General features: G+C 33.4%; 1 protein-coding gene across 1 annotated transcript; it reads left to right on the top strand.

Moving 5' to 3' along the window:
• The first annotated feature begins 487 nt into the window (after positions 1 to 487).
• LOC148625294 (uncharacterized) lies at positions 488 to 20,172 on the top strand. Its single transcript, XM_088571047.1, has 8 exons — positions 488 to 589; positions 7,899 to 8,162; positions 8,796 to 8,926; positions 9,631 to 9,766; positions 18,041 to 18,109; positions 18,593 to 18,708; positions 19,472 to 19,553; positions 19,999 to 20,172. Exons 1-8 carry the CDS (start codon positions 488 to 490, stop codon positions 20,170 to 20,172), a joined length of 1,074 nt encoding a protein of 357 aa, XP_088427173.1.
• The last annotated feature ends 390 nt before the right edge of the window (positions 20,173 to 20,562 follow it).

Here is a 20,562-nt window from a genome sequence, read left to right as displayed (position 1 = left end):
TTATAGAAACCAAGGTTGAAAAAAGAAATAAATGTTGAAATGATATCTCTGATTTTTCTTGGGTAGATTGTGACCACTCCCAACTCAGTACAACCTAAAATAGCAAATAAGGCAATGAATATTGAAATAAGATCTATATTCCCTTTCGAGCATATTTCGACCAACCCTAACTCTGTGCGTCATAAATTGGCGAATACGGAAATGAATATAGAGAAGGGAAATAAATGTCGAAATGACATCTCTGTCGCCTCCCGAGTCGATTGCGACCACTCCCAATTCTGTGCGACCGAAAATGGCGAATAAGGAAATGAATGTTGAAATGAGATCTCTGATCCCTCCTGAGATGAATGCGACAATTTCCAACAGTGTTTTACCAAAAACTAAATAGTTAATTAAATAAATGTTAAAAAATGAAATGAATCTTGAAATGAGATCTGTGGCCCTTCCCGAGTTTATTGCGACCTATCCCAATTCTGTGCAACCTAAAATGGCGAATGAAGAAATGAATGTTGAAATGAGATTGCTGTTCCCTCTCGAGTTCATTGTGACCCAACCCAAGACTGTGCAACCTAAAATGGCGAACGAGGAAGTAAATGTTGTAAAAGAAAATGAATATATGAACGAGATCTCTGTTCCCTTCCGAGTAGATTCCGACTAACAACCACATCTCTGTGCGACCTAAAATGGCAAATAACAAAATGAATATTGAGTATGGAAATGAATGTTAAAATGAGATCTCTGACCCTCCTGAGACGATTGCGACCATCCATAACTCTGTTCTAACAAAAAAGGGAAATAATTAATGAAATGAATGTTGAAAAATGAAATGCATGTTGAAATAAGATCGCTGTTCCCTCCCGAGTTGACTGCGACCAACCCCAACTCTCCAACTCTGTGCGATCTTAAATTGCAAATAAGGAAATGAATGTTGAGAAGGGAAATGAATGGTAAAATGAGCCATTGGTCCCTCCCAAACTCCCATTCACAATTCTTCCTCAAAATATGCTTCTAGATTTGTTAGAACTTAAAAAATACTTTGTTTGTGAAAAAACCCGTTTTGATGTTATCTATTATGATTTTTTAAATTTTGTATTCGAATGTTGAAAAAGAAAAAAAAGGAAAAAGGAGACAACTTTAGCCCCTTGCTGTTATGTTTGATACGACCTTTAGGCAAAATCCTCACAGAGTGCACGAGTTAAATCGTTCGCAGCATCAATGAAAACGTGACTGCCTTTTCTTCTTTGTTCTTCTTCAAGTTTCGTGATTCTATGGTAGTTTTTAATTGACAAATTTATCATATAGCGGATGCGGATGCATCGGGAAAGATATTTATGTTCTTTTTTAGAATACAGCATTAGTCATTGTATTAAGCAGCACTGATTAAAAACAATTGTAGTGTTTTCTGGCTGTGCTTCTTTGACACGAAAATAACCATACGAAAATTATTATAAAAATGTAAATAAAGCTTTTATTATCAGATTTCAATATGAGATATACAAATTAATGTTATAATTCAATTAAAGTGCAATGAAATTACCAGGACAAGTGAAATGTGAAAATACCGGAACTATGAAAAATTACTGCTGGTCTGATCTGCGTCTAAGATTTCGAATTATTAGAACATTTAAGGTAAAGGAAAGAGTTATCATTTCGCAGAAGCATAGTTTCGTTTCCGGTTTAACAAACGACAACACATATGAAGGTTGCAGACGAATATTGCAAAAAGCGCTGATTATTGCACAATAAGAGGTTATCAAAGAATGATATACAGCTCAAAAATACGTTGAATTAACATTTATTAACATTGCCAACAAGCTAAATCCTTGGGCAAAAAAAAAGAAAAAGAAACGGTCATGAAAGACGTCAGTTTTACGGACAAATTGCGGGAAATACTGAAATTGGCATCTGAACAAGTTATAGATATGAAATGTATTTGCACTACACCAATTGACACCTATACTCGGCGTCACATAAATAACATACTGTTAAAATTTGAATAAAAATATTTTCTACGACTTTATTGACACCAACCGTCGTTTAAATTGTCTTAAATGACTTGCTCATTCGTTTAGCCAAACAGCTTCTCAAAAACAAGTCGCTTATTAGCTTAAATCATGCGTAACAAATCCTTACGGGAAAATCCCATACTAATATCCGCCATGTTGGTTTTTACGGGACGATTTGTTTACAAACGAAGTGCGTAAGTTCCCGTCGAACTCCGGTGACAATCGTCTGCTTGATCAACTTCTCGGTATTATACGTTGTTCGCGTAAAATAAATCCGAGATATCCGAAATAACGCCGAATTGCATTCTGGGTTCTTCGGTTTTTGGACAAACCATTTAAACGTAAACAACATCTCCTAGCAACCCGATCACTGTAAACATGGCCGACTTTTTACAATGTAAATATTGCCACCTAGAATTAAAATCTGACCGGAATTTAACGATTCAATGTTTAGGGAGAAGCCGTTTGGCTAAACGAATGAGCAAGTCATTTAAGACAATTTAAACGACGGTAGGTGTCAATAAAGTCGTAGAAAATATTTTTATTCAAATTTTAACAGTATGTTATTTATGTGACGCCGACTATAGTCTGGAGAAATCAATGATAACTGTTCCTTTCTAAACGGGGCGTATTAATCTAACGTTTTAGCGCGCTTGATGATTTGGTGTACGGTTAATGTGCTGCAATCACCTATATTTAAAAGGTACACAGGGCCTCGTAGTACAAGATAAGTTAGTACTCACAAAAAAATGTTCAGTTTTTTAATGTGTAATTTCATAAGGAGATGATTGTATGATTAATAATATGATGGACTCTGTTTGAATATGAAGGCACCTCAGTGGATTCGCTTGCGGTTCTGATGTATTCAGTAGTAGGACTCTTGTGTTAGTGTCAATTTACCAGTATTGACGTAAATGTTTTGCAATGCACATCATTCAAGAGGAAGATAAATATGTGCGAAGATCCGTCTCACTCCATAGAATCAAATGATTGAATATTTTTTGGTGTTTACATGTAGATTCAAACTTAGTTTAGCCTATGCTATTACATTGGGTTTCCATGTTGTAGAATGCTTCAATTGCTAGAAGCGCATCCTTTGAAATAATTGACAACTATTACCCCACCCAGTCATTGTAAGGGTTGTTGGATGGTGTTACCTGAATGATGCTTGTCTTTTGACAGTATTTAAGGTGTATTTAAATAAGGATTTCATAAGGATTGTATTTTAGGGATAAGTTAACCATATCCTAAATAGGGCAAACTTCTAAAATTAAAGTGTCAATTTTTCTGGTGACCGTTACAACTGCACCTCTCTGTTGTTTTCAGAGTCCACACGAACATAAAATATCGCACCCCATTTTCATACAGGATGAGGGTACATAAGGCTCTGTAGCGCCTACTAGAAGACATGAAATTATCTCCCTTTTATAAATTCAAAACTGTTCCATTTTGTTAAATTCAAACCATTTAATTTGGTTTTTTTTCACAAAATCGAAAAAGAAAACTTATTTTCGTTTACACAAGGAATATACAAAGATAAATGCGTATTCGATCATTATAAAGTAAAAAAAACAATTACACATTAGGGTTATGTTTCACGCAGTCTGTTAGACATATATAGTAACAATAAGTGATGGAAAGCCTGGCCCGAGAGGCATACAAAGTATAATAATTGTTTTCTCTTCTGTTTAGTGTTGATCTGTTGTGAATGTTTTAAACCTGTTTTTATTGACTGTTTGGTGAATGAACCTCCGATTACACAATATTTTGCAGGTGCTAGAGAGGCCAACAAAGTATGATAAATTATTTAACCTCTTCTATTTAGTGTTGACTGGTTATGAGTGTTTTTTTTTTCATTGATTGTTTGATGAATGGACCTCCGATTACACAATATTTTACAGGTGAAATGATTTTTATGACCAAATTATACATGTAATGTTAATATTTTATGGTTTTGCGTTCCAGAAACGGTCAGAGAAATGTTTTATATAGCGTTTATGTCTGCGCATTCAACTTCAAATTAAGAAGGTACATATATTAATTTATCTTCAGTGCCCGATGTAAATGTGAAAAAAAAATCATTGGGTAGTCTCGAATTTATACAGTCGCGCACTTAGCCCTGTAAAAAATGTCTGCATTTGTAACTTTACTTCTACACTTTATAATGCTTTAGGCAACCAATCATTTTTGTCTCCCGTTCTGTAAAACAGCGTTTTGCTTGAATCAAACTTTTATAAAATTCGGTGACCATCGAGTCTAAGAGTATGTTTCGCTGAGAACAGAATCAACAGAGATTAGGCAAATATACAGTCGTGTTACCGTTACTTTATCGACTACATGGTAATACTGCATGAGTGACTCCATATTGATGTTAACCAATTAAAAGTCACTTATGTTTCGTTTCTCGTGCTTAACTACAGATAGACAGACATACAGAACGATCTCTGAGCAATGCGTTAAATGTTTTTCTAAGTGCAATAGCTGAAAGTAATCAAGGGAACCATTATTCTGGCGGAAATAAAAGAAAGTAACCCAGGGCAAAGACCAGACATGGAAAATAGACAAACACAACATGGAATATAAAGTAACTATAATAATACATACAAATTAACAAAAGCGAATGAGCAATTCGGACGACAATAAAACTACTGTTATGATGACTTCAATCTTGTAGCAACATAACCCTGTTCCAGAAACCTAATTTTAAGAAGTTTAGCGCGATACAAAAATTCTGCGTAGTTATGGCAAGCTCTGGCATAAGGTATGAGTTGTGATACGAAAGCTCCAGGTGCTGAAGGGATGTTGCCACAGATGAAGAGAAAGTTGACAATTCTGAATGAAAAGTCATCACGTCTGTCGTAAAGTTTGGTCAATAGTTTTCCTTCACCATCGATCTCTAAGTGTAGAGTGTAGGTCAAGTGTCTGTAGTATCCTTTATCTCAAATTCTTTTGGGCAGATGCGATGCATCAAATCCCCGAACAATTGTTTAACAATAATACATCATCTGTATAGCGGAAAATGAGATAAAAAGATCTAACCAAACGATGTTTTTTTCCTTTGGAACAGACCAGCTATTAAGTCAGCCTCATTAGAGTGAAGGAATAGGTCAGTAAGTAGAGGAGCACAATTTGTTCCCATTGGAATGCCGACCGTTTGTTGAAAAACGCGTCCACCACACCGGACAAATATATTGTCGATAAAAAATTCCAGCATTTTGAAAACATCTTCTTCTCTATATTTGGAAGATGATTTGGAATTATTTTTTTTACAAAGTATTAGGAATCTCTACCAATAATTATATATATTTGTATCTAGGTGTACCATCTTTTTTTAGAAACAAGGGTTGATAATGTTTTTGAGTCGGGATTTTGATTGAGTATATAGTGTTGAAAAATCATAGGTTTTAATGCTATCATATTATGCTAATAATCTTGAATTTAGGGTCTCCAAAAGATCTTTCGATTTTTCAGGATCCACATTGAATTAATACCACTACGGGAGTAACAAGTGTTGTGGTAGACCCTCTCGGACAGCCATGAGTATAGAAGTTAAAAGTTTTGAAAGAGGTTTAAACATAATAAGCACATACACGCACAATTCATTGTTGATAAACTTGTCATTACCTTTAGTTTAATCGACAATTCCCGTGATATTTGCGATTTTAAAAAAGAAATGAGAAAAATAAAAAAAGAAACTTTTTCAATAAAATTTATGATTACGAATAGTAGTAAAATAATGTGGGAAATTTTGAAATGAATGCATCTATATAGGTATTAACTCTCCGGCTTTCTCCTGCTTTCGGCTGGAGCCTCCCATCATACATTACGTAATCTCCGACGGTCTTGTCCGTCTTCCGCTGGGGCATTAGAACCTGCCACTTCCGAAATTATCAATATTAGTCATTCACAACAAAGGGGATGAAAAGGGAGGTTATGAAGCTCAGAAGTGACATACTCCAATTTTGGATCAAAATAACAGTTTTTTTTTTCTTTTTAATTCCAATATAATGTTATAATGTATGGAGACTATCACAAAATCTAGTATAATTTTATAACAAAAAGTGTTGACAGCTTAGTATGTCCTGAAAATTTCTGGAACATTTTGACAGGGGGGTCTTCTTTTGTAGAGTTTCCAAAGATTAACATCTTTGCAAACGGCATCTGTGCTAAAATGTACGAAATTCATGTTAAAAAACTAATTTCAGTAAATGTCACGCACGTGGATATTCATACCAGTTTTACCACTAAACCTAAAATGGCTGACGGCCAGGTAATCCTTATATAACCAGACAACCTAAAATTTGCATGAAAATAATCAAAAAGACGACAAAAAGATGAACTGCTGACAACAATAAGTACGACAGGATCGCTTTGCACCAATATTAGATAGGAGCTATCATAACAAATGCTTAAGCTGCATGGAGGCTATTAAGCACAGATACTTACACATAAACGCGGAGAATGTACATGTAATTCATCAAGTAACAATTATGATACAGATACGGGAATTTTAAGTGTCTATCTTTTTTTGCGCTTGTGTAAGTGTATACTAAATACAAAAGAAGTGTTGGAAAATTTACATTATATACAAGAAACTTAAGCAAGTTTTTAAACACGCAAAAATGCGTAAAGATTGAACAAAGTTTTGCTTACATTACCTTTGCGATATCGAATACATGTAGATGTAAATGTATATATATTGGAGATATTTTTTTCCGGATAAAGAAAGCAATCCTGAGACAACTTTGTTTATCATTTCCTTAGATAAAAATACTTAGTGCATTCACGTACATGCATGCATGTTCATAGCAGAGGATATATCAAAATCGACATCCGACCATAGATTATAGCTCTTTTATTAATATATCTACTCCACATGCTACGTTCTGATTAGGGTGTCATGGGTATATTATACTGGTGGCCATAGTTACCTAGGTCACATGATATATGCACAGGTAAAGTTGAACAGTCATTTTTGAAGCGATTTTGAAGATGATTTTTGAAAGTGTTTTGCTAAATGCACATAGAGATCCAGCGTTAACCAAAAATACTTTTCCTGTAGAAAGAATGAATAAATGCACACTTTCTGTTTCAATCTTTTTGTGGTTAACACTGGCTCTCACTGTAAACAAAGAAGCAAAATAGTGCAAAAAAAAATGCTATTCTAACACAGAAAAGCGATTGCAATATGTGCCTTTCATGCATAATACACGTTTGAATCATGATTTATGTTTTTTATGTTATTTTTGTCTTCATAAATTAAAAAAAAAACATTATTGTTTGTTGAAAACTATCATCGGAATACATGATGAAAATCATGAATTATATGATAAGACAATCTCACCAAGAATGATCTATTACGTTTATGTAAATGGTTCAAAGCACAACTGTATATTTCAAAATACACCCTTTCGACAAGTAAATGACCTAACGAAATGCATTTAAAGAAAATCTAGAAATTTCTATTCTAGGTGTTTTTTGAAAACGTGCAGAAAAAAGTCATATTACATCAAAATGGGTCCATGGTCCGCTCCTCGGAAAATCGATTTTTATTAAAACATTGAAAAACACTTAGAAACTCAAATAGTTCAATTAATAAAAAAGAGTTATTTAGCATTGTATTATTAACACAAGCATTCATTATTTTTCTTATTAGGGGGGATTAAGACCCTTTTTGGAAATCTCTTGATCTACCCTGATCTAATTTTTACAAGTGTTTTGTAATGAAGCATTCTGTAAGGTTGGTGGTTATCTTAAAAGCAGCTCATGTTACGTAAGAAAGTGAAAATGATCAATTCAATAGATACTAGTTTCGTCTATGGTGCCTTTGTAGTTTGACAAGGATTGATTGTAACTGTTTAACGTTTTAATAGTATGTGTATGACGTTGCAGTGTATGCAACGGTCTGTTCAACTTGAGTGGAAGGCCCGGGACCGACAACGGACTGCGATCATGATGTTTTTCGCTCCAATGCTACAATTATATTTTTACATGACAGTCATGTACGCAAGCCAAGACAGGGAATTGTTAAAGTTGCAAGATTCCTTTTTTGAATACTTGTTGTCAGAAAATCCAGAGTTTGCGTCTACAATTGGGGATGAAAGATTTGCCGACAGAGTCGATGATTGTTCCATGGACACGTTTGACCGTTGGAAGGTAGGAAGAATAAATACACGGATTGTGTTCTTATGGCTTTACAAACCCTTCATTTTCTTTTTGTTTTTCTTTAAATTAAATATAATACTTCAATACATTTTCAAAGGATGAAAATATTTCATTTAAATTTTTTTTTCAGTGGAACTTACTTTTCAAACACCATCGTGAACTATCCCTTATAGAATAGGCGTCTCCATATAAGATAATGTTTTGAATAATCAATGACAAAATAAACAAAACCTTATGACTGCCCGTAAAGTAGTTAGGTTGGTTTACTGGAGTCACAACGTCCGTCCATTATTTAGTATTTCTGTCCATATATGTATCTAGTTAGCTACTAAATTGTAGATTATCAAATAGGTACATTGTACATTGTAAGCTCAGCCCTTTCTTAAGCATTCAATAGCATTTTATGAAACTTTATACGAAGAATAGGCTATATTTGTTCGTATGCGCGTAGCAAGATCATTTTTACGGGATACATTGGTAGGGCATCCAACTAATAAAATATCATATGTGTTTCTAGCAGGGGGAGGCTGTCTGACTCATAGTTGCTCATTTGCTTTTGTTACTTTGTATGTATGATTTTAGTACTCTATAGGTAGTTGAAGGCGTAAAGTTTTTGTCTTTTAGTGTAGAACTGAAACAACTTTGAAGCAACTACTTGAGATTCGGAGATACAGATTATCTGAGGAACGCAAAATGGATTATGATTATTTTAAAAATTATCTTGAAATATTTCTAGATGGATACAGATGGAGAATGTAAGTAAATGATCGTAGAAATAGCAAGGCTGTTTATACGAGAAATATGAAATACGACTGTATATTGGTATAAAAATTACAAGGTTCTTAATATTAATGGTGGTTGACATTCTCTATACACTTTCATTCAAGTTATTTTTCAAAACATGAAAAAGGTGAAAGTCAGTTAAACCCTCAGCACATTCACAATATGCGAAAATCGATATCCTGAATCAAAAAAGAGACGAATTGTGACAGATAATGATTTGATATAATCCTAAAGCATTTTTCACTGCTATGTAGGCAGACAAAAAGTTTAAAATGTTTATTTTCTATAGAAAATTTAAAATATATATTTTGAAGATTTTATTAAAAATTTTTTCTGTCTTTATTTTGAGCTATAGCTAAGAACTGTTGCAATAAGTTAAGGGTGATGGTCAAATTTTGCTAGATTGCCTGGATTGTTATTGTCGTTCACCCCTCGTGAGATCAACGAGTGTTTTGTTACCTTTGGTACATTTAATATCATGCTATGCTTTTGTTATGTATATTTTTGTCATTTTTATTTACCCGTACATAAGCAATTGAAATGAATACTAAAGATGTGCGTTGATTTGTGTATTTATACAGTTTTTTTTTATTGAAAATTACATCTAATTTTGACTTCATAGAACTGTATGAAAGTATGTTCCAAATACAAGTAAATTATAAAGTTTCATTTTTAGGTACAGTTCCCTGACTCCCGTTAACATCTTATCACGACCACAATCTTTAAATATAAGAATGATAGATAGTGCGGTATTGTCTAATGAAAAAGACTATGAAAACTTTATCAGACGGATACAAAAATATCCCAAACAGGTAAAAATAATTTCATTGCTTTTATAGAACCTTAATTTAATGGTTTTACTGATTGCTGGTGATCCATTTGTCCAAAAAAGAATAAGTTCACCTTATACTTTGTAGTCTCGAGGATATTTACTAACCCAGTAGTTAGACTTATGAACTATGTATCATATTTCATTTACCAAATTTGTCATAGCACAAAATTCGAAACCCATAAAAACATTGAAGCTACATTTCTTGTATTGAAATTGGGGCTGAAATGTTGCACCTTTGACATACTTTGGTTGAACTCGACGGTACTGCATGTGCTGCCTATTTCAATATTTTTGGGTTTGAGTACTAAACGTACAAATGTAGAAAATTTATTCTTGAACCTTGAATTTCCCAAGTATTTGATCCTGATGCTGCTGCTGAGAGGTTATTACTATTTACCCATCGTTTCTTTATTATACCGATGTTTCATATTTTTGTCCTCTCTCATCGCCTTCAAAAATTATACACGTAAAAAACTCTACTATTTCAGTTGTGCATTATTTGTACAAAACTAGCCAGCCTAGTCCCTGTATAGACTGGACTGACACATCTTTGAATTTATATTTTTGCTACTGTGTAGCTGTATATAATATTTGCCGACACAAAATGTGATCCAATTGTGTGAAACCAGTCAGGCTACAAGCTTATTGTAATAGGTATGGCGAGTGTCCGTTGGATAAGACGACATCCGGCTTTAAAAATTATAATTACGATTCCTGTTTATACTTCAGGTATTTGCATGTTGAACATCCCAATTAAAATTGAACGATAAATTTATTAAAATGAATGCGATTTCTATTCAACAGAATATATAACAGAATGATATTTATTCCTTGTGATTACAGTTTCTCTTTTGTATTTCTTATCCACCATAAGTAATGTTTGTAAGTCGAAGTCAGGTTCCCATTAAATTCATCCGATGGTACTCCTACATTGGTAGAAAATATCGCATGTTATTGTAAAACGCAATAAACATCAAACGACAGTGTCGGTATGGTGGGTGATTGCATTAATGGTGGTTTCTTATAGCAGTAAATCCTTCCTATGGCTGGTTCCTTACATTTCAAGTCATGTTGACAACACTGCAGTCAAATACAATCTGCCATGTTCGGCAAATTTGCTCCGTACATACACCATCGAAGTTATTCATACGTTGGCTCATGATAACGCTTACACGTAAGAAAACGAAGGAACTTTGGCTCGTGCTATGTCCCAGATGTTATCATATAATATCAGTGGCCGTTCATGTCAAAATAGGGATATTTCTATCGGCTTACATATTTCTATCGGCTTACTTTTAACAAGTACCGGCTTACTTTTCAAAAGTATCGGCTTACTTGTTAAAAGTATCGGCATACTTTTCAAAAGTAAGCCGATACAAAAACTTTATGCATAGTGAAAAAAGTATCGGCATACTTTTCAAAAGTATCGGCTTACTTTTCAAAGTCAAAAGTAACGGCTTACATTTTGTTTTAGATATTAACCAATCCAATGTTCCGTTACATCTGAGCATTTTCTCACCTAAACCACGCGATAGCTTGAACGCCAGGGATCTGCCTATAAACTATGTCTGTCCCATCAGGAGGTCATTAATGATGCTTAGTGAAGACTTTAAAATTAGTAGGTTTCCTTTTATTAAATAAACAATCTCTCTATATATTATACATAAAATCGCTTGCCCACTTTGTGCATGTGACAGTTAAAAATTCAGCTATAAATAATTAAAAAGATCAAATTAAAGAAGCAATAGCAAACAATAAATAATTAATTGTATAATTATGAATCAGTCAAGTAAGGCTGACATGTAATAATTAACTCATTTTATTAGTAGCAATAAGGGCTATAATAATTGGTGCCTACATGTATGATGTATTGCATTAATTCAATTAACCATAATGGTACAAAATGTTGTCTCCTTTATTTAATCTATTATCCTGTTTATATCCTTATCCAAAAGTCTTAACATAGTCACCGCAAATTTCTTCTTTCTCTGAAAACCAACACAAATGATCTATGTGAGGCTTTCGTTCAAATTCAAGTAGCAGAGATGACAACGATAGGAGTTTAAAGACCTGTATATACCCCAGTGACTCTGTATGGTCGATCCTTTATCCCGCTTTAATATTGTAATTTATAGTTTAAATATATTATATAATTTAGAAGATTGAAATTGATAACCTAACAAAATAAATAAAGAAAAAAATATGTATACTAATGAAACTATAACGAACTAAGTGATAATACAAAATATACAAAAATCATAAAAAAAGTTAAAGAAAAATAAATGTTTAACGTACGGGGAAAAGCAAGACCAGGTGCAGTAAACCAAGTGAGAAATTTGGAAATAAAAAAAAAATACGCCAAAGGTTGATAGTGGGTCGTTTTGGGAAAGAAAAAAATAAACTGTAGATGCGCGTTATTGATATGGAAAGAAAAAAAATAAAACCAAAGTATATGACCAGGGGGTTTGTGGAACGAAAAATTAAAAGTCCATAGGTAATGGACTGCTTGTAATTTTAATCTCAACTCTCGCATAGAAGAAAGCGCGGGTTTAATTATGGGTTCACACCTTTGATACGATCGATTTGATTGGCTACACATCTCTGTAAACTCTGTCAAAAGTATGCCGTTACTTTTTTCACTATGCATAAAGTTTTTGTATCGGCTTACTTTTGAAAAGTATGCCGATACTTTTGATAAGTATGCCGATACTTTTGACAAGTAAGCCGATACTTTTGACAAGTAAGCCGATATTTTTGAAAAGTAAGCCGGTACTTGTTGAAAGTAAGCCGATAGAAATATGTAAGCCGATAGAAATATCCCTATTTTGACATGAACGGCCACTGATAATATAATTGTGTCACGATCCCTGTGGTTCATGAACGCGTTCAATTTCTATAAAACTCAATTAATCGGCTAGCGTTTCCATTTACGCTCTGTTACTATGTGAAATGGTGAGATACGTCACTTCAAATAGTCCATGATCCCAAACATCTACTGGTTGAAATATCCGAAGAAATATCAAAACTTCTATCATTCTAGGAGTCTAACATTAAACAATACCAAAATCAACATATCACTTAAACCTACATGTACATGTAGCTTAAAAACTTATGGCATGGAAACCCGGAAAAGAACCTAAACGTAAAAGACGTCAGTCAGAGACATTGAAGACGGTGCCATGTTAATTGGTTAAAAATATACTATAATCAATATATGACGTTTGGATAATAAATCAAACTCTTCAAGGGTAATGTTTTTCACGGTCAATATGACTCTTCTTAACGCAGATCCCACCAAAATAGAGTTACATCTCAAATAGTGCTTTTGTGAACATGTGATTGAAGCATGTTGAATGAACATGAGTCATTCCAAAATTTGAGATTATATCATCACGTTTACGGTAACAAGGAGGCATCATGCATTGTACAGTATTGATGGGAGCATCATAAATTTCAACTGTTTACATTGTAGACAAAGACCTTGTAGATATTAATCTTTGCAAAACCCTACACCGCGATTCTGTTATTGGAGAATTATATAAAATAGTTATGAAAGGATTGACAAAATAAGACACTTATTAAACAAAAGTTAAATAAAGGTAATGGTTCAAACTGGCACATGAAGGAAATGACGAATTATTCTAAGCCATAGTCAAAAGGAAAAGTAGAAAAATGAAAGTCCGTATAACAAACGGCAGGATCGAGGGAAACAGGAGAGACGAAAACCACCGCAATGGTCCTGTCTTGCTTCAGGCATTTTCGATGCATTGATTGTTGATTGATTGTAAGGGTTTAACGCCCGAGCAGCAATATTTCAGCTATATTCAGGCGATGAAAATGAAATGGATGATAAAATTAACATGAAATTATGATGAAATGAAAAATGGGATGGAACACAAGGATAATAGGGTCGACAAATTTAGATTGCCGCTAGAAATAGGGAGGTATGGGTAGGGTCGGGCAATTTAGCCTCCTGTGGCGGTGCGCAAAGGTTGTTACTCCTATCGAATACCACAGCAGGGTTCTTTAACGTGCAAGGAACGTGGCATCTTTCCCAACACAGTGCACCACTATGGTTTGCGGTCAGGTTTTCCGTGTTATAGCCTGACAACTCCAGCATGTAATACGCCAGGGGTATCCCATTCAACCCCCTGGGGCACACATCCCAGTTGCTCTGTGGACAGAGCGCCTAGCCCCCGGCTACGTTTCTGAGCACTCTTTAGTCGCCTTTTACGACAAGCTTAGCGCTGCTGCATGCCTATTCTTTTATTTTTTATTTTGTATTTGCAAGTGGTGGGTTAAAACAGTTTTAATAGAGCGTTTAACCTCCACTTGCCATTCCGGTGTATCACAATACAAATGGGCGGCGTGAAATAACAACCGAACAAAATTGGTTAATTAATAGTTGATAGAGTACAGAAGATATGAACTAAAAAAGGTGAAAATAAAAGGAAATGAATACAAGAAGGAAAACACTTCAAAATAAGTCTTGTTGAGAAGCCGCGTCAAGTTCAAGATCAAAATGATATGACATGATAAGATAAAAAATGAAATTATGATTTGGATATAGGAAATAAAACTTTTTTAGGCAACGTATGAGACGTGTTTTTTATAAGCTTGGTCTAACGACCGAAAGCCTGTCTCTCTAGCAATGATGGCACATTAGGAAGTTTGAAAAGTAGCTACTAGCTCTATTATACATTTTACTATAAATATAAAGGCCATATGCAGGGGAAGCTGGTATATTACTGCACATTTTGTAAATTTGTAATTTTAAAATCGAAATCTTCTTTGTCATTTATTTTTGTACTGTGTATTGAGATGGCTTATCTCGTCAAATTCGAAGTTAAAGTATAAAATTGACGGGGAGGACTCTGTCAAATTAGTCTCATTTAATTTTAAGTTCTGTTGGATCACGTGTATTGTATACATGTAAATAACCGGAAGCCATTTCCAAATTAAGGATCATTAATGGAGAAAACATCATTGATGTATCGACAAATACAATTAAACGATCTCACCTTTTTTAACCTAGGGAACAATTAGTTTTTTGGACAAATGGTTATTTTTGTTTTCTTGTGGTAGAATCAAGGCCTAAACAAATTTGTAAGAATTACCATTCTTGCAGTAGTTAACTGCTTTGTAGATGATTCCTTATAGACGGGTATTAAATTTATTGTGGGGTTAAGGTAGTATAATAGTGTTGAAAAGTCAAAAGTGTCAGTGATTTAACTTCATCGAAGGAGAGCGGTTTAAAATTGTTTTATAGATCTTTAAAGTTTTGAGCATCACAAGTCATTGATACTACTACGCCATTTAACAGTTTCACGGTATTTTTGTCCCTCCTTTACTGTGGACGAAATCTTGGTCAGAAGAACAGACAACTCTTTTGTTAAACAAGTTGATGATCCGCTTTATACCTTTCTTTGTATAGATTTTTGTATAGTTTGGGATACAAATGGTAAGTCCTCAGACTTTTCACTAGAAAAATATTCAACGAGGCCAAAAAAGAAAACAATGGTCAGATCTCATCTTCGTCGAACGTTCTGCATTTGTATGTATAATTACCCGAAGTATAGTGGATTCGTAGTTCTTATATAAATCATTCGTAGTATACACTTTGATACAAAAAACGATGTTGCCAGAGGCTATGTCCACAGGGATAACAGCAAATTTCTCATGAAGAGAGGAGAGACATTTTGTAGGTTCTTCGTCCTTTAAAACTGATTTAGGTCGACCATTCATGCAGTGTTTGAGATATTGAAATGCGAAGTTATACCAAAGACATAATGGTTTACCCGATATGTCAGTGAGTCAAAATTAAGGACAAACCGGGAAATAAAATAAGCAACTATGTTCCTGACTTGGTATAGGCATTTCAAGTGAAATGATGGGTTAAACCAGGTTTTATTGCTAAACCTCCTGCTGCAATTATGGTCATAATAGTTCCAGTGTAAGTTTGTGTCGTGTAATAACCCAGTGTTAGACTAGACGACTGGTGAAGTAAAATACATCTATAACTATTTGGTCTTTTACTGAATAATCTGCAATCATTACAATGTTAAAATTTTTGACTGACAACATATGTATGCAGTCTATTTTGCCGAAACACTAAGCATCGCAATGGGCATTGATTTTGCAACTGAGCATGCTGATCTTTGTTTTCACTGACATTAGTCAAACTTCATCCAAATTCAATCCAACGGAGTAAATGACACAGTCCTCTACCTTCTCAAGTTTGGCTGCCATTTCACGTTCATCTCCAAATTGACAACAGAGAAAGGCTTTCAAGAGTAATCAAGGGAACCAAGGTTATAGTGGTAATCAAAGGAATGAAATCCAGGGACAAAGACCAGACATGGAAAACAGACATACACAACAAAGAACATAGAGTAACTAAAATCGTACATACAAAGATATAAAAGCAAATGAGCAATTTGGACTCCTCTAAAAACTGGGAGCATGGACCAGGTTCACTGGTAGAGTAAGCGTCCTCTGCTTTTCACCCGCCGAGTTGCTCATAAAAAGTCAAGTCCGGGGTAGACGAAAGAGGAAAGAAAAACTATGACCCGTTGAACAAATCAGTTTTCATGGCACCTATTCTCATTGATTTTGTGCTTTCTTTGTTGATTTGTAGTTGTGTGAAATAAAATATATGATTCACGTGTGTGCAATTTGTTGTTTGTTCCTAAATATGTGTTCTTAATCACTTTGTTTAATAGTGAGTATGTGTATCATCTGTGTGTGGGTCTGATAATGGCAATAACATTGCAGAAGTTTACAAGAATTACTATTGAGTTTTTTAGCCCAAGTAACCAATATTAGCAAAGATCATTTTTGACATGATATGCGTAGATAATGAATGTACTTAAGACGCATGCATTATCAATATTTTCATTATTTAAACGAATAATGGACAGAAAGTTTCTAAAGCGATTGTATACATTTTATACTTTTATGTCATTTTTTATTTGTATTCCTGTTTACTCGAAATAAATGAAAATATGGTTTTGGTGGTCAGTTGATTTATGTGTGATGGGGAATTTTTCTTCTTAAAAAATCTATATGCAAGACAGATACATATGTCACGATAAAACATATGTAAACTTCTCCCTTGATATTCTTCTTTTAAGTTAAATTACCTCCAATTCATTTTGATAGATGAATCTGAATGTCGTAGGCTATTTTGAGTTCTAAGACAGAAGCGGTCGAATATTGACGTTAATTGAAGATCTTACTATTATCTTACCTGTTTTTATTACAAATAAAACTAAATAAAAGTAATTTATACGGTAATTAACAACGATCATGAATAACAGTATTCACGCTTTCTGCTTTAAGTTTCAATCTCTGTGAGAATCAGGCAGTGGGTGAAACATGGTATGAAAAAAACCACAATTTTGAAAGTTTAATTTGACTAGTTGAATCATCAAATATCAAGGAAAATAAGCATTTTCCATATCATGTTGGTAAATTGAGTTATAATTTCATTGAAATGCACTGAAAATTACATTTCAAGGGCTGAAAACTCTTTTAAAAAAACTGATTTTTCTCACATTCTGTTGAATAATATCTGAGCAAATCCAGTGATGCAGAGATCAAATAATGGTATTTTCAAGTAGACAAAACATACTTGAATGAAATTATATTGTCAGATTGGTGGGGTTTTGACATGCATATTTCTGATTTTTCCCATTTTGCCTGATTTTTACAAAAACTAACACTTAACTAAACGATAGTGCAAATTTCTACTTTTCACGTCGAAATAGGTTTCTCTTTTCCATCAAACTTATCTTAATATTGCTTAATATTACTGCATTCGTAATCGATATACAAAACTCCTTTTGCTCTTTGTGAAATTTATATTTTGTTATTATACTAATAATCATCGGTACAGATAATAAAAGTCAATGACATAAGGGTAGCAGACATAAACTAAAGTGGACTGAACAATATAAATTGAATATTAAAAGCACTCAGTCAATAGAAGCATTAATACAGATGATGGTCATAATGTCTGTTCGTTCGTCCGTCCTTAGATCTAATCCACAACTCCTCCTAAGTGGCTATATAAAATGTGATGACCCTTTCACTCATTCTTCACCGCATAATACCATTGTGCACCTCTTGTTTTTCATTTGAATGACTTTTAGGGTGGTTTCTAGGGAAAGGAGCAATCAACAAGTAAGCTTTGTTTATAGTTTTTTTTCTAGTTTGTTTGTATATGTGTCATTTCTACTCATTTTTTAATCAGATTGCTCAGATGATACGGCGTATGAAAAGAGCTATCGAGCTGAACAGGACTCTTCACAGAGTTTCAATGGTAAGGTCCGTTTTCTACAAGTTTATTGGTCGATATTGCAGATAACATTACATTATTTTTATCCTGCATTTTGTTTTATTTATAAAGTATTTTTTGTATTACTGAATAAAGCCATTTTTTAAAGCAAGTATTGGCTACATGTATTCATTACAGTATCAGGAAAAGTACACCTATTTGTAAATATAAGAAAGAATGATTAAATAATAGAGCTTTAAAAAAAGTTCTCAATAACCTAAATATCTGTTACTTGGCAAGGACACTTATAACTGTCTGATACATATATTTCGAAACCGTAAAATTATCCCCACCCCCTCCCCAAAGAAAACCAACATAAAAACTAACTAACAAACAAAAACACACTAAATTTCATTTAACTTTTTAAAATTAACTATAGAAAACCAGTTTGATATATGTATAATCCTAAATGAGATATAAATTTTTGCAAGCTACATTATTAACATGTTTGGAACAATATATTTGCAGGAAAGAGTTCCAGGATTGCTAAACGACCTAATAGGACGAAAGACAGTAGATTGCTTTCTTTACAAGCCATTTAAAGATAATCTGAGTAACATCACTACAATCTCAGAAAATAAAAAGTACAACGTATTCAATATTCATTCTGTATATAGTAACTTTATTCCTGTCCGTATAGTAGCACTAAATTAATTGTTGTTCATATTAAAGAATTTTTGTTTTTGTGGGCATCAACGAGAAATCGACTCTCTCTTTATTAATTCATTGCTTGGTTAGTTAAACTATTGAATATTTTTATTGAAATTGCAGGTTGTTTTTTATAATGCATTCACCTTTGAAAAATTCAAATGTTTTGTAGTTTATTGGTTTGTGTTTGCCTTCACACGTAAAAAAGTAAGTTAAAAAGAACAAATTGTACAAAATTACTTCCTTCAAGAGTTATTTCTTTGTATGTAACCGTAAGAGAGTAATATCTATAAATTTTACCCCATGATATTTTGAAATTAAGATAATTGATTACCATAAATGATAAAACTGGTATTTACAAATATAAACATGTTTATTCAGATTATGTTTTATTTGTAAAAAAAAAAAATAATAAGGATTTTTGTATTTGCATCCATTTACTCCAAATTGTTAAGTTTAGAAACCAATTTATCATTATATAGTTTGGGTTTTGAGCACTTCTTGACAGCAATCAATTTTTCGATTTAGATCTTACTATATATTTGATACTAATGCTGGTAATGAGAGGGTATTCCTTGAAACGTGTGTACAGCATTTCAAAATTTTCGATACATATAATTAGTATTTTTGTATGTAATGATAATAAATATTTTAAAATATTTTTTTTTATACTTTATGCACTATTGTTTTTATGTTTAGATTCAAACTGCGAAGACAAGCGTTATTAGCTATTGATAATTATGTACAAGCAGTCAGACATATTCGAGACTTCATCTTAAATGTAAGCTTTATTTAAGGAGGTAGACCTAGGGTAAGGGACACAACTCTTAAAAATCATTGGAACGCTTGTATGCCGCATTTTACATCAATCTTATGTAAGCATCTAATTATTTTATTCTGCTTCAAACGAATGCTTGAGAGCCTTTGGTGAAATTGAATATAATACAAACATATCACTGATTCCATGAGTTATGTCCTTTACCCTAGGTCTACCTCCTTAAGTGAGAGGGATGAAATGTTTCTCGCACAAACCACATACATTAACATCTAAGATCATGGAGCACGCTACTTGAGTATTAATTAACATGCGACGTCTCTAAATATTCAGCTATATTAGCCTATTAGCCATATACGTTTAAGATCATTTTTTATTCTGCTATATAGGAAAGAAAACAATTATTTATACGTGCATTGATCTATTTCTTGAATTCATTGTTTTTCTACAGGTATATATAAGACATACTAGACCATCATTAGGTGTAGAGTCATGGCAAAACGGAGAAAACCTTTACATGGACATTATTAAATTCAGGCTGTCTTTTCCTATGACACCTGAAATGATTCATCACATAGGATTGAGTGAAGTAGAAAGAATATCTGTAAAGATCAAAACGGTATAAGCATAGTTTATTTACAGTTAGGAATCTAATGTATAATTTTTGATGTTTCATCGGTGTGTAAAAGCGTTGACCTCAGCACATTTTTGCGCGTTGTCCAGAATGTGCGGCCGGTCCACGCTTTTACATACCGATAAAACGTTTATAATGAATCATTTAATTCTTAAAATTATATTTCACATGTTTCTATTACTTTATTTCTGTTTTGTTTTTAGACTTTCATAGTAAATAGGTTATATTTTGTGCTCAACTTACTTGTGGGAATGGCATATGTAAATAACTTAAAGATCGACTCATGAAACATCATGTATAAAGCCGATAATATCCGATAAGATAAGCGTATTTTAATGATATGCGCAGTAAATATACAACATTTAGTGTTTAATGTAACAA

Source organism: Perna viridis, chromosome 2 (assembly GCF_037379345.1).
Source record: "Perna viridis isolate PV_CMFRI_1.1 ecotype Kerala chromosome 2, ASM3737934v1, whole genome shotgun sequence".
NCBI classification, from domain to species: domain Eukaryota; kingdom Metazoa; phylum Mollusca; class Bivalvia; order Mytilida; family Mytilidae; genus Perna; species Perna viridis.
Note: the sequence above shows the minus strand (reverse complement) of the source record. Positions and strands in the feature narration are given on the sequence as shown.

What these genes read in the sequence shown, in the direction of transcription:
- LOC148625294 (XM_088571047.1), top strand. Translation starts at nt 488, where the DNA reads ATGGCGAATGAAGAAATGAATGTTGAAATGAGATTGCTGTTCCCTCTC. An exon ending in GATGGATACAGATGGAGAAT is followed by an intron (nt 8,927 to 9,630) that starts GTAAGTAAATGA and finishes TTTCATTTTTAG; the next exon opens with GTACAGTTCCCTGACTCCCG. An exon ending in TACAAAAATATCCCAAACAG is followed by an intron (nt 9,767 to 18,040) that starts GTAAAAATAATT and finishes TTTTTTAATCAG; the next exon opens with ATTGCTCAGATGATACGGCG.